Genomic DNA, 11,314 nt, shown 5'->3' on the forward strand with positions numbered 1-11,314 from the left:
CTATCTCAAAGTAGAGGACATTCGGATAGTCTTGCGTGAACGAACTCATTGGAATCGATTTAGGGCATCGTATTGGACCTAGTCGATCCTAAAAGTATTCGAACCTGCATCCGTTAACCCTTGAGGAGGTTTAAAGCGCTCGAGTGTCCATGTTTGAGCTGTGTATCCATATGGCGAAGAAAGGAGTCAATGAGAAACTTACGATGACCGCGCAGTAATATCAGTTGGTCGATAGACCGTGTACGCAGACTTTACCTGATCAGACAATTCATGAAGGCAAGGGGTATATCGTGAGCCATTCAGATTTATCGATTTATCTTTCATGAAATAGAGAATGAAACCAATATCTAGAAACGAGGCCCATGGTTGACATTCTCATTAGTTCCTATTAACGAGGAGCCAACAGGTTGCGTTTCTGGCATTGCGTTTCCATGGATTGTGTGATCGATGGCGCTAACAAAAGACTAGTTCGAGTGCCACGATGATAAGCCGTCCTGATGAACGAGTTGTCCACGAAACTGGCAAAGAGGCCACAGCAGAAGGTGAACAAACAAATAGGAAGACTCGGAAGCAACGGTCATGAATCGTGATGCTTCGGCTATCATTCATTGACGCGTCGACGGTACGAGCACGTGACCAACTCATACCGAGAAAAAAGTAATCGCTTTATTTGATTCATCTTTTTATTCTAGTTCTTTATCCTGATCCCTTGCTCTAATCAGCAAAGGCTTTTTACGACTTTCCAATCCTTTCAAAACATATCAGATATATACCACACGCTTTAAATAAAGGTACATATTCTCTGTTGTTCTTCTCCAAATCGTCGAGTTGCATGCCTCTTGCATGCCGCAATTTTTTGAACCATCACAATCTAACTTTGAACTTGCTAGGAATGGACCTCCAGGTTCTATCACAACTCTTCGCTACGACATACAACCCCGATCCCAATGTTCGCAAAGCTGCTGAGCTCGAGATTCGCAAGGTGGGCTTCTTCTCCAGTCTTCCATGCATCATAACCTCCCGAGTTTTCATTCGAGCTGCATGGCCGAAATCTTCGAGATTGGATGCCTTAGCTTTCTGGAATTAGGTAGATTACTCATCTGATACATTTTTTCTACTGCAGATTGGAAACCAAGATGGCATGATTTCGTCCATTCTCAGAATCATAGCAGCTGATAACATCGATCTGTGTGTACCAGACGCGTTTTCAACAGTCATGCCACTTATATGTATCTTTATTCCACAGTGCCACACGCCAAGCATGCGCCGTATGGCTTAAAAACCGGATTCATAATTCATACTCTATTGAAGTTTCGCGTAGACCAGATGTTGTCGTGATCGGCCCTAGTGAACGCGAGGCCCTTCGCATCAATATCCTCCCTCTCCTCGCTGCCTCACCCTCACGAAGTATCTCACTTCAGTTGGCAAATACCCTCAAATCTGTTGTAGCACATGATTTTCCCGCCAACTGGCCTGGCCTTGTCCGCGAAATTAAACAGCTGCTTGTCAGCTCAAATGTCAGGGAGGTTCATGCCGGATGCATTGCTACTTTGGAAGCTGTTAGAGCGTTCCGATTCAGACAAAAGCATGATGCTTTGCCAGTGATTGTGGAGGAATTGTTCCCCACACTTGTTAGCATTGCTACTCAAATGATGCAACAACCACCGAGTGCCGCTCAGGACATCCCAACAATGCTCCATCTCATACTCAAAGCCTATCGCACCACAATCGTTATCAACCTCAGTGCCCATCAGCAAAGTGCAACCAGTCTTGTACCCTGGGGACAACTTCTCTTTTCAGTTGTGAATTTAAGATTGCCCAAGGACGCCGTACCCGAGGATATCGAAGAAAGAGAGAAGTGTGAATGGTGGAAAGCCAAAAAATGGGCATACGCTGTTTTGGGCAGGCTTTTCCACAGGTATTATCGTTCCTTCAATTTTCAACCTACTCTTATTGTTTCTACAAAAGATATGGAAATCCTTCACAAATGCCATCTACCCTCCAAGTTGACTACATCGAATTCGCAAAGCACTTCATTGTCGCTTTTGCTCCTGAAATTCTTAAAATATACTTCCAACAAGTGGAATTATACGTCTCAAATCAAGAATGGCTTTCGAGCAAATGCCAATACCAAATCTTCCAGTTTTTCACAGAATGGTAATTCATTCTTATTCGTCATCGTGTGCTGTCCCTGATAACAAATTCTTGAAGCGTCAAGCCAAAATCCACATGGGTTCAACTCAAGCCTCACTTTGACAGCCTAGTGTCGAACTTCGTCTTCCCTCAGCTTTCTTTCAATGAGCAGAGACGTTCGCTATGGGAGAGCGACCCCGTCGATTATGTTCGCGTTTCAGTAGGTATGGAAATTTGAAAGTATGTATGATTTGCACCTCTTGACACATTGCTTGTACAGATGAATATGAGACATTCACGACCCCTGTTGCAGCAGCTACCACTTTCCTTCTTGCACTCGCTGGAAATAGGACCAAGGCCACTTTTTTGCCTATCCTCGGATTCATCAATTCCATTCTTCGTGTCCACGGTCCTCCCGAACAAAGGTTCGGTGCCCTCAACATGACCGCCGCTTTGGGTCGCCAGATTATGAAGCATCCTGAAGTGAAGAATAATATGGAACAATTCATGCTACAATTCGTCAGCCCTGAATTAGAAAGCCCTGAGCCATACCTGAGAGCTATTGTAAGTTTGCTTTACCGGATACCTTTTTCTGCTTTTATGACATCGTCTTGTCAGGCTCTCGAAATATTAGGAACCGTAACGAAACAGGGGCTTGTTTGGTCCTCTGAGGAAACCTTGAACAAACATTTCCAGGCTGTTTTCCGCGCGCTTGATGATAATGAATTCCCCGTCAAGGTTCAAGCCGCTCTGGCTCTAACTGAAATGATCATCGCCCATGAGTCTGGTAAGCACACATTGGGTTACAATTATTTGCGAAATGGGACTGATCATTTCCCCTGCCCTCTTGTACCTCATTTCATCGTTACCGGCGGTATTCGTTATCGACCCTTTTGTGATCTCCGCCGGCACATCTTGTTAACTTTCTATCCACATGAACTCATGTAGTTCGGGTCGCTGTCGCACCCCAGGTCGGCAAAGTCATCCAAGGTATGTACCCTATAATGCCCTTTTGTGCTCATCTAACATTTTACTTGCTCTCTGTTTAACTTTTGCGCTATATTTGCTTGACTCTTTGTCCCCGTTTGTTTAACTTTTCTTTCGTCACCGTTGTTCCTGTTCATCATCTACATCATGGCATTTCATTCATAGATCTTCTCAAAATGTCCGATGAGACCGACTTGGACATCCTCAACAACAGCATGGAGGTCATGGTTGACCAATTCCAAAACGAGCTTCTTCCTGTTGCAGCCATGCTCACCGCTCGCCTCGTAGGTTTCCGATATACAAATCGTTGTTCCTATTTTTACGATAGTCATTCATTTAGTGTGAATCTTACATGAGACTTGCCAGAGAAAGCGCAGTTCATGATCACCTTGAAGACAATGCCGATCTCGACACTCTCCTTTCTGATGTGGATGATGACAAGACCTTTGCGGCTATGGGTGTTGCCAAAACCATCAGCACCGTAAGTTCAAGATTTCATCAGAGCATGAGTTTCAGGGTACTGAAGTTTCTGTCCTTCATAGATCATTTCCTCTATCGATAGTTCGCCTGAAATTCTTTCTCAGATCCAGGAAATTGTGATTCCTATCATTGTGTTCACCCTCGAGAACAGGCTTCTTGGTCAGTAATATACATTATCAATTTGTTATATGACTTACCGTAAATGTTACAGACTTGTTCGACAACATGTATGAGCTGGTCGACAGTTTGACCTACAAACTTCGATCCATCTCACCATCTATGTGGCCTGTGTTCGAGTTAACATATAGACTATTCAAACATGAAGCAGTCGATTTCCTCGAGGGTATGTGGCGAGAAACCACCAGTGATTTGCGGTAGCTTATAGTCATTTCAGAAATGTTGCCTTCTCTCGACAACTTCCTTTCGTATGGCGCTGATGTCATCAAGGCCCGCCCTGAGTATAAGCAGATGATGGTTGACATCTATACTACCTCCATCACGAATGAACAACTTGGAGAAAACGACCGCGTCAACGGTTCCAAACTCGCCGAATCTTTGTTGCTCAATCTGCGTGGGGGCGCCGACGACGTGAGTTTACCTTAAAGTATGGATGGTTCATTTGAATGACACTGTTTTTTTACCAGTACCTCCAACCAATTATTGCCACTGCTCTCTCTCTCTTGGATAAAACAGAGACCCCTGCACTCCGTCTTGCTAATCTTGAAGTTCTGATCAACGCAGTTCTCTACAACCCTTCTGCAGCCCTGCACCTTATGGAAGCATACAAACCAGGAATGGCGCGTCTTTTCTTCGATCGGTGGTTTGTTGCCATCAATACCGATAACCGTCTCCCTCGCGTTCATGACAAGAAATTGAGTCTTTTGGCACTTTGCGCTCTTATGGAGATGCCCCCTGACTCCGTGCCTGAAACTGTGCGTGATGGATGGCCGGGCATCGTTGGTGGCGCTTTAAAGATCTTTAAGACTTTGCCAAAAGCAATCGAAGGTCTGTTCATTATCCTTCCCCGGTAACGTATCAATTACTCAACTTATTATCAGATCGCAAGAGGCTTGAAACTCTTCTCCAAGAGGAATCTGATGAGGAGGATGACAATGAAGAATTAGCTTTGAACTTGGAAGGCGACGATGGTTCGTTGTTTATCTTTCTTGTTTATGATCACCGGCTCAAACTTCCGTACTTTAGAGGATGTGTGGGATGAAGACTCCGCTTACATGGAAATGCTTGCACGAGAGGTATATATTTACTCACGTTTCTCTCAGGATCGTGTCTTCTAATCTTGTTGTCATATCAGGGTGCCCGACTTCGAGAAAAATCAGAAAATGAATCTAATCTGGAAGAAGAGGACGAAGACGAAGACGATGAGGATGAGGACGAAATTGACGAGGAGCTAGGCTATATTAGTCCTTTGGAAAACATCAACCCATATGTATCATTCAAGCAAGCTCTGACCAGTAAGATTGGCTTTACCTGCGGTGTCTGTTCTTATTCTGTCTTGTCTAACTGAGCCACTCCTTTTTTTGTAGCTTTCCAAATGCAAAACTCCCCGAGCTATCAAGCGGCCACTACAGTTCTTGACATTGAGCAACAGACTTTGCTTATGGAAGTCATGCGAATAGCCGAGCAGGAACAGACCCCTTCATCCTAAACTAAGGAATCTGATGGATGACTTAGTTTTACAGCGTGTGTCTTCTGCATGGCGGTTGTTGCTATCTTCCCCTCTTCTATTCACTTTTTTGTCCCGCTTTCCGACTCTTTCCATGTTTTATAACGCCATCATGAATTTATGACCTTGGATTCTTACCGTTTACTCGGTCCGTTATACCCGCGGATTTCTGGTTTGAACGTTCTTACTGTCAACGATATTCAACGGATTCCTTCCACCTGACCCTTCTTTTATCTCTCACTACACCCGCTTCCAGCGTATTTTTTCTGCTAGTTCAGGTGATTGTTCTTAATATTTAGCTACATGCAGATTGTCCTGTTTACCTACTTAAACAAGTCTGCTGCAAGTGTGATGAACTGCATGCGCGTCAATTCAGGACTTTTTTTTTAAAAAAAAAAAACAATGACGGACCGCTCGGAACCGCAACGACATTGCTTATGGCTGATTATGGAAGGAACGTAAGTGGGTGGGTCATACTCTATGTCTTCTAGTTGACGGCTATGTGCAATCCTTCCACAAACACTCTGGCAATTCGCAATTCAAATTCATTGGGTTTGAATCCGGAAAAAATGTTCTGGCTTTTGACTTTTTCCCTTGCAAGCTTGCGCCTTGATAATCTCACAAACGCTACCTAGTACGTCCATTCATAACCTCACTCAACGTCTTCTATATAACTGGCCAATGGTTAAGTCAGACGTTAGACGACAACGCAAACCTCAAAACGGCAATCCAAAAAGGTGTATACTCAACCGCAATTTATAATTGCGTCATGCAGTGGTGCGCGTATGCACCTTCTGGTTGAAGTTCTATGCATGCGTGAGTGCGAATTGTACTAAACATATATTTTGATAAATTTACCCACACTCGCTGGTTCGCCACTGGGAGAGCTGCTAGATAGATTTGGCTTTCTATATATCCAATTTTTTTTTTCAGTCACACAGCATTTTTATGATATCCTTGCTTCCACAAGGACGTCACTGACGCTATTTATGCTCCTTTTCTGTGATCGTACGATAATGCGGCCTATTCATTAAGTGTTAAAACTAACCTAAATGGGCTACAAAATCCACGAAACAAAATTAGCGCCCACAAACAATACGACCACTTGCACATCGATGGAATCGCCACTTCCTCAGCGGTTATTTACTTGGTTTTCTAAAATTTCCACCCTGATAACACATTACGACTCAGTATCGCACCAATGATGAATATTTTCACACTGGTGCGATGTCGCTGATTTCGGAGTCCACTTTGTCATGGGAGACGGTGGGCATGTCACACAAGCTCAATCAAGATCGCATCATATATAGGTCGGTCATAGGTTCTTCCCTTGGTCAATGAAGGTCCGCTGCTCTCTAAAATTAATGGGACCAAAATTTGGCTACCTTACTCGGGCACCTACTGCACTAAGTGCTATGGCTATTTAATAAATTGATATCATGTTATTGAATGACCTCGTCACTCTGCCTTAATAGGAACACCAACTTTTGTGGTCTTGAAGTGGAACCTCGTAATCCGCTTGTTGGTGATTTCAATCAGTACCCATCTTTGCATCGACTTATGGAGACCTGGCTCCGGGCCCACAATGGCTTCAAAGGCGCAGACAGCAAGCAACCATAACTGGCATATCATTCAATATTTGGGATGGCACAAAAGGGTATGCAATAATAACCTCGGGGGTGTTTTCACATCATTTACATTCACTCTAAACTCTACCTTTTCCAACAATATTTATGGGGTTCCATGTATAATTGGTCGCTGACACTTGACGGTCGTGCCCTGGCTCTGTTTCCTGTGCAGAATAATGGTAATTGTAGGCTTTATTCGGATACGAATGTTACGCCAACGATTCCATTACCACACTCACCCACAAGGCCTAAGACTCGAAAGTAACGTTGTGTACTTGTCGGGTAATCTTCTTTCAGAAATCATAGGCTTCATAACGATTAGAAATCAATCCCTTTGGATTACAGTCGTCAATGGATCAATACATCCGTTTTCATTGATATCCATTATGGCGGATAGCGGAAGCCTTAGTGGCATTGAAACCAAGAGTCCACACGAACTTCCCGTACTTCGTCACAGACTCGTGTTGTATGTATTCAGAATCTGGTTTGCAACACTATATCAAGTCGGGGCGGTGGAATCAACGACTAAACGAGTCGAGTTCAAGCTATATTTGGACAGCTTTTCGTGGCTCTTTCAGTTCCTTTTATGAGCCAAGGTACGCATAGTGATAGCGCATTTCAAGATAGGGTGCGTTCAACTTTTGGCAAAGTACAAGCCACCAATAGAAGCGATGACGTTCAAGGCGGCATGTGGTCATAGTCATCCATACCTAGTTTATTAAAGCCTGGGAGAGCCTGGTTCACCGTTTGCGTGGGGCCGTCGATGCGCTGCCTGTTCCCGCGCCAGCTCTAGTGCTTCGTGTCTTAGTAGGTTTGCTGGGCGCCTGGGAGCGATCGTCCTCTCGATGTTGCTGCTGTTTCCCTTTCAGTTTCGATGGTACCGCTTCCCGTACCTTCTCCTTCTCGGATTCCTGGGGTCTCCAATCCCGGAATTTCCGACGAGAAGCGCTGCTTCCACTTTCTGCATATTCTGCCCTTGTGACTACATGGCTGAGGAAGCCGTCATCCATGGCGAAGTTGTATGCCGATTTATAAACTTCCGTGATGGGGCTGCGCAGTCGGGTAAGGAGAATCAGAATGAATGCAAACTAAAGAGTGTTGTGGAATGAGGGTACGAGTATTAAGAACGAATACGTACTCCTCGCATTCGTATATGACCACCTCGCATTCGACCGGTGCTAAGCTTCGCAGTTCAGACAAACTATTGGAGTTTATATTAATTGTTCTTTACTCAGGCTGTCACAAGGTCACTTACAGTCGGTCGCGAAACCCAGAGAACTTCGTATTCCCCCCTATTAGACCAATATTAGCCCAAAACATGCCCTGCAAATCAGTGGGAAGAAGTGATATCGAATGGGCGATCGTAGAAGACAGTCCCGCCTGGTCTAATCCTAAGAAAAGATGAAATTTCATCAGAATCGAGAAGAAAAAAATGAATCATAAACACCGTGCTACCTATATCATCAGGACGAAATAAAAGCTCGGGTACTGTAAAGCGTTCATTGTTCATGACCAGAATTTGATCGGTTTCGGTGATAATGTCGTCCGGTTGGCGAATTCGTCCTTTCCGATTCGTCGACAAGTCAGGAAGGACGTATTCTTGAACGATTGGGTTGCGCTTCGGATCTATTCTGCCTGGGTACGTTAAAATTTCTTGCACCACGAAGGCATAGCAAAAGGAGACTCGGAGTGCTTACCGACATGTTTCTGTATCCTGTTGGAAATTAGTGGACACAAAACAGCAAGACTCTTTAACGTGATTCATGATATAGGTCTCGTCCATCATGTTCCACTGACGAAAGGAGACTAGTTCTTTCAGATGGTTAGTCAGTAGCTTCCCGCCGACGTCAAGCCTGTTTATTCGTAGATTAGGCGTACGAAGTTGTTTCTCGTACTCAGATGAACTCTACCTCTTGACCACATTCCAGACAATTTTACCGTCGATCATAGGGATAACATGCGTGAAGCTAAATCCTGAATCGACAACGATCATGCAATCAGGAGGCGGAAGTCCTGGCTGAGAGAAGAGCTGCCCATATGGAATCAATGATGCAGCTAGATGGATTCAATCAATGTAAAGAAAGGTAGACCTGACACCTGATGATCACGTACGAGAGCATCGATAATACGAACTGAACTCGTATTCTTCAAATATCAGCTGATCATAGATGTCTTGTATATTGGGCAAATTGAAGTAAGGTTCCGTGATCAGCAGAGACGATTGGGTAGTATCGACCTATTGCGCAGTTTAATATACGCCTTAGAAAGGGGTTCGACGAGAATATTTTACCCCTAAGACTTCGTCTGAAAATATGCCATCCCATATGGCCTTTTGGGCATCCCAGTCAACGAGATAGCCCTATGCGATGATGAGCCGACGTCCGTGGAAATATTTGCCAGCGGTTCAGACCTTCTCGAAAGGGAGACGATAGTGCAAAGATGAATAATCCTCGCAACGTGCTATCTCGTGCCCAAAATACGACATCTTGTCTCCCTTGGACCGCACGACTGCATTTGAAATGATTCTGGACAGGCATGGACTTAACGGATGCGCTGTAGATACTTGCGTGGCCTACCTTGGTTCAGGACCGAGGCCTACCTTGATTGTAGAGGCGCCGTTGTCGAGGACGATCACGGGCGGTGGCATGTTGTGGTGTGGTTTGGTGCAGAGCCCGAAAGAGATGTGCCTGAGGAAGGCGTGGGAAGAAATGGATTCTATTCTTGATCATGATCGTTCTCTTTGCACGTTTCTTTGACTGACTGTTACATTCATTCGTCCACGGTGCAAGAACTCGAGTCTACTTTCTACAGGATCATCTACTCTTCGACTTCTTTAACATCCCCTTCTTGAGCTTCTTGGGTCCTAGCTGTGTGCTACCACTTCGCGAACGCCCAAATTTTCGTTCGTTACTCTCCGCGAGTCCATCCGAAATATCCTAAGCAGGCCTAACCTGCCATCTGTATGGCAAGCCTCCCTGCTTTTTCACTTTAATAAAACTAAAGCCACGGATTTTGCGCTATTCTCTGCTTCCTCTGGTCCCGCCCTCGGATTAACGACCGGAATCTTCCTCGTCTGTGGCGTCCCGTTACTTGACAAGTATTTTGGGCTATGTGCATAGGAATCTGGACCGTAGAGCATCCTGAGTATGCGCTGTGAGTTTTATGTCTCGTTTGATCGTTATGGTGCTGTTATCTGCTTCAACGTCGTAATTTGGGGCCCATTACACTTGACTGTCAAGAAATGCTCACAATGTCTAGGATTCTCTTCACAAACCGCGACGAGTTTCTTGACAGGCCTACTCAAGATGCCCATTTTCATTCATTCGGGGACGAGTCCAATCCAGACAGCTCGGCGCAAATCCTATCAGGTCGCGATGTTCAGGCTGGTGGATCATGGTTTGGAATCAATCGGTCCGGCAGAGTTGCCTTGTTGTAAGCTATGCCTTATCGGTTAAGGACGGACAGATAACCATATACTATATCCATCCTAGGACTAATATTACTGAACCCGCGAAGACTTACAATACGTCTAGGGGCTACTTGGTTTCCTCCTTCCTACTGTCTGATTCGTCTCATCCGTTACAAGATGAAATTGGGAAGATAATACCGGAGGATGCTCTATTCGCCGGGTTTAATCTTCTCCTCTTGGCACCTACTTTGAACGAGAATGGTACTATTCGATACGATTCCCTCTTCGTTACGAACCATGGCGGAGGCGGAACTCTTACGTCCCGGCCCCTTCATCCCAACGAACTTTCGTCTGGAGCTATGTCGAATGGGATAGATGGAGAAGGCGCAGAGCTCTGGCCCAAAGTGCGACATGCCACCGAAGATTTTAATGCTACCCTCCATACTCTAGCTCCAGGCCAATCAGAGTCCGAACTCACAGAACATCTTTTTGAGTTACTTGCGTGGGTACTTCTCTTTTCCAAATCTCTTTCCGAGATCTTGTCTGAGAAATTTCTGACATACTGAGATTTCTCCGAGAAGCTGGCATCCTACGACTTCGATCGTCGAGCGCAAAGAACTACGGAATACTATTCAAGTTCTGCCCATTCCTCTTATGTTGGAAGGGTCAAGTAATCTAACCCCAAGATATTATGGGACACGTCTATCAACTGTACTCCTTGTCAAGAAGAACGGAGATGTCCTATTCATCGAACGAGACATTTGGAAATTAGTAGACGGACAACCGGTCAAGCCGGTTCCCCCCACTGAGCGTAGTTTTCGATTCAAGCTAGACATCAAGTCCAGTGCAAACAAGAATTAGGGTATGTACAGTAGGCTACAATCGCGTGTTATAAGTAACATATTTGTTGCCGAGGGTATACATGTACGGGGAGGGGGATGGGGGGAGGGTTTTGAATAACACGGGCACCAAAAAAAAGAACATGACAGCGGT

At 44.9% G+C, this 11,314-nt stretch overlaps 3 protein-coding genes across 3 annotated transcripts; 2 read left to right on the forward strand and 1 right to left on the reverse strand.

Annotated features, from left to right (window-relative positions):
* Nucleotides 1-892: 892 nt before the first annotated feature.
* JR316_0007274 (putative importin) lies at nt 893-5,266 on the forward strand (the record flags this gene model as incomplete). Its single annotated transcript, XM_047893017.1, has 18 exons — nt 893-982; nt 1,124-1,188; nt 1,247-1,918; nt 1,969-2,157; nt 2,212-2,357; nt 2,414-2,697; nt 2,752-2,920; nt 3,082-3,123; nt 3,286-3,404; nt 3,461-3,601; nt 3,663-3,759; nt 3,812-3,943; nt 3,995-4,188; nt 4,245-4,605; nt 4,659-4,748; nt 4,804-4,853; nt 4,913-5,072; nt 5,145-5,266. 18 exons carry the CDS (start codon nt 893-895, stop codon nt 5,264-5,266), a joined length of 3,123 nt encoding a protein of 1,040 aa, XP_047748299.1.
* A 2,386-nt stretch (nt 5,267-7,652) lies between these two features.
* JR316_0007275 (Actin-like protein ARP6) lies at nt 7,653-9,559 on the reverse strand (the record flags this gene model as incomplete). Its single annotated transcript, XM_047893018.1, has 10 exons — nt 7,653-7,962; nt 8,051-8,113; nt 8,168-8,303; nt 8,368-8,543; nt 8,610-8,765; nt 8,823-8,967; nt 9,025-9,148; nt 9,203-9,271; nt 9,323-9,437; nt 9,489-9,559. 10 exons carry the CDS (start codon nt 9,557-9,559, stop codon nt 7,653-7,655), a joined length of 1,365 nt encoding a protein of 454 aa, XP_047748300.1.
* A 603-nt stretch (nt 9,560-10,162) lies between these two features.
* JR316_0007276 (Transport and Golgi organization protein 2-like protein) lies at nt 10,163-10,887 on the forward strand (the record flags this gene model as incomplete). The annotated part of the gene is made up of 2 exons (XM_047893019.1): nt 10,163-10,344; nt 10,404-10,887. The coding sequence occupies 2 exons, from the start codon at nt 10,163-10,165 to the stop codon at nt 10,885-10,887; spliced, it is 666 nt and encodes a 221-aa protein (XP_047748301.1).
* Nucleotides 10,888-11,314: the final 427 nt, after the last annotated feature.

This window comes from Psilocybe cubensis, chromosome 6, assembly GCF_017499595.1.
Source record: "Psilocybe cubensis strain MGC-MH-2018 chromosome 6, whole genome shotgun sequence".
Lineage (NCBI taxonomy): Eukaryota > Fungi > Basidiomycota > Agaricomycetes > Agaricales > Agrocybaceae > Psilocybe > Psilocybe cubensis.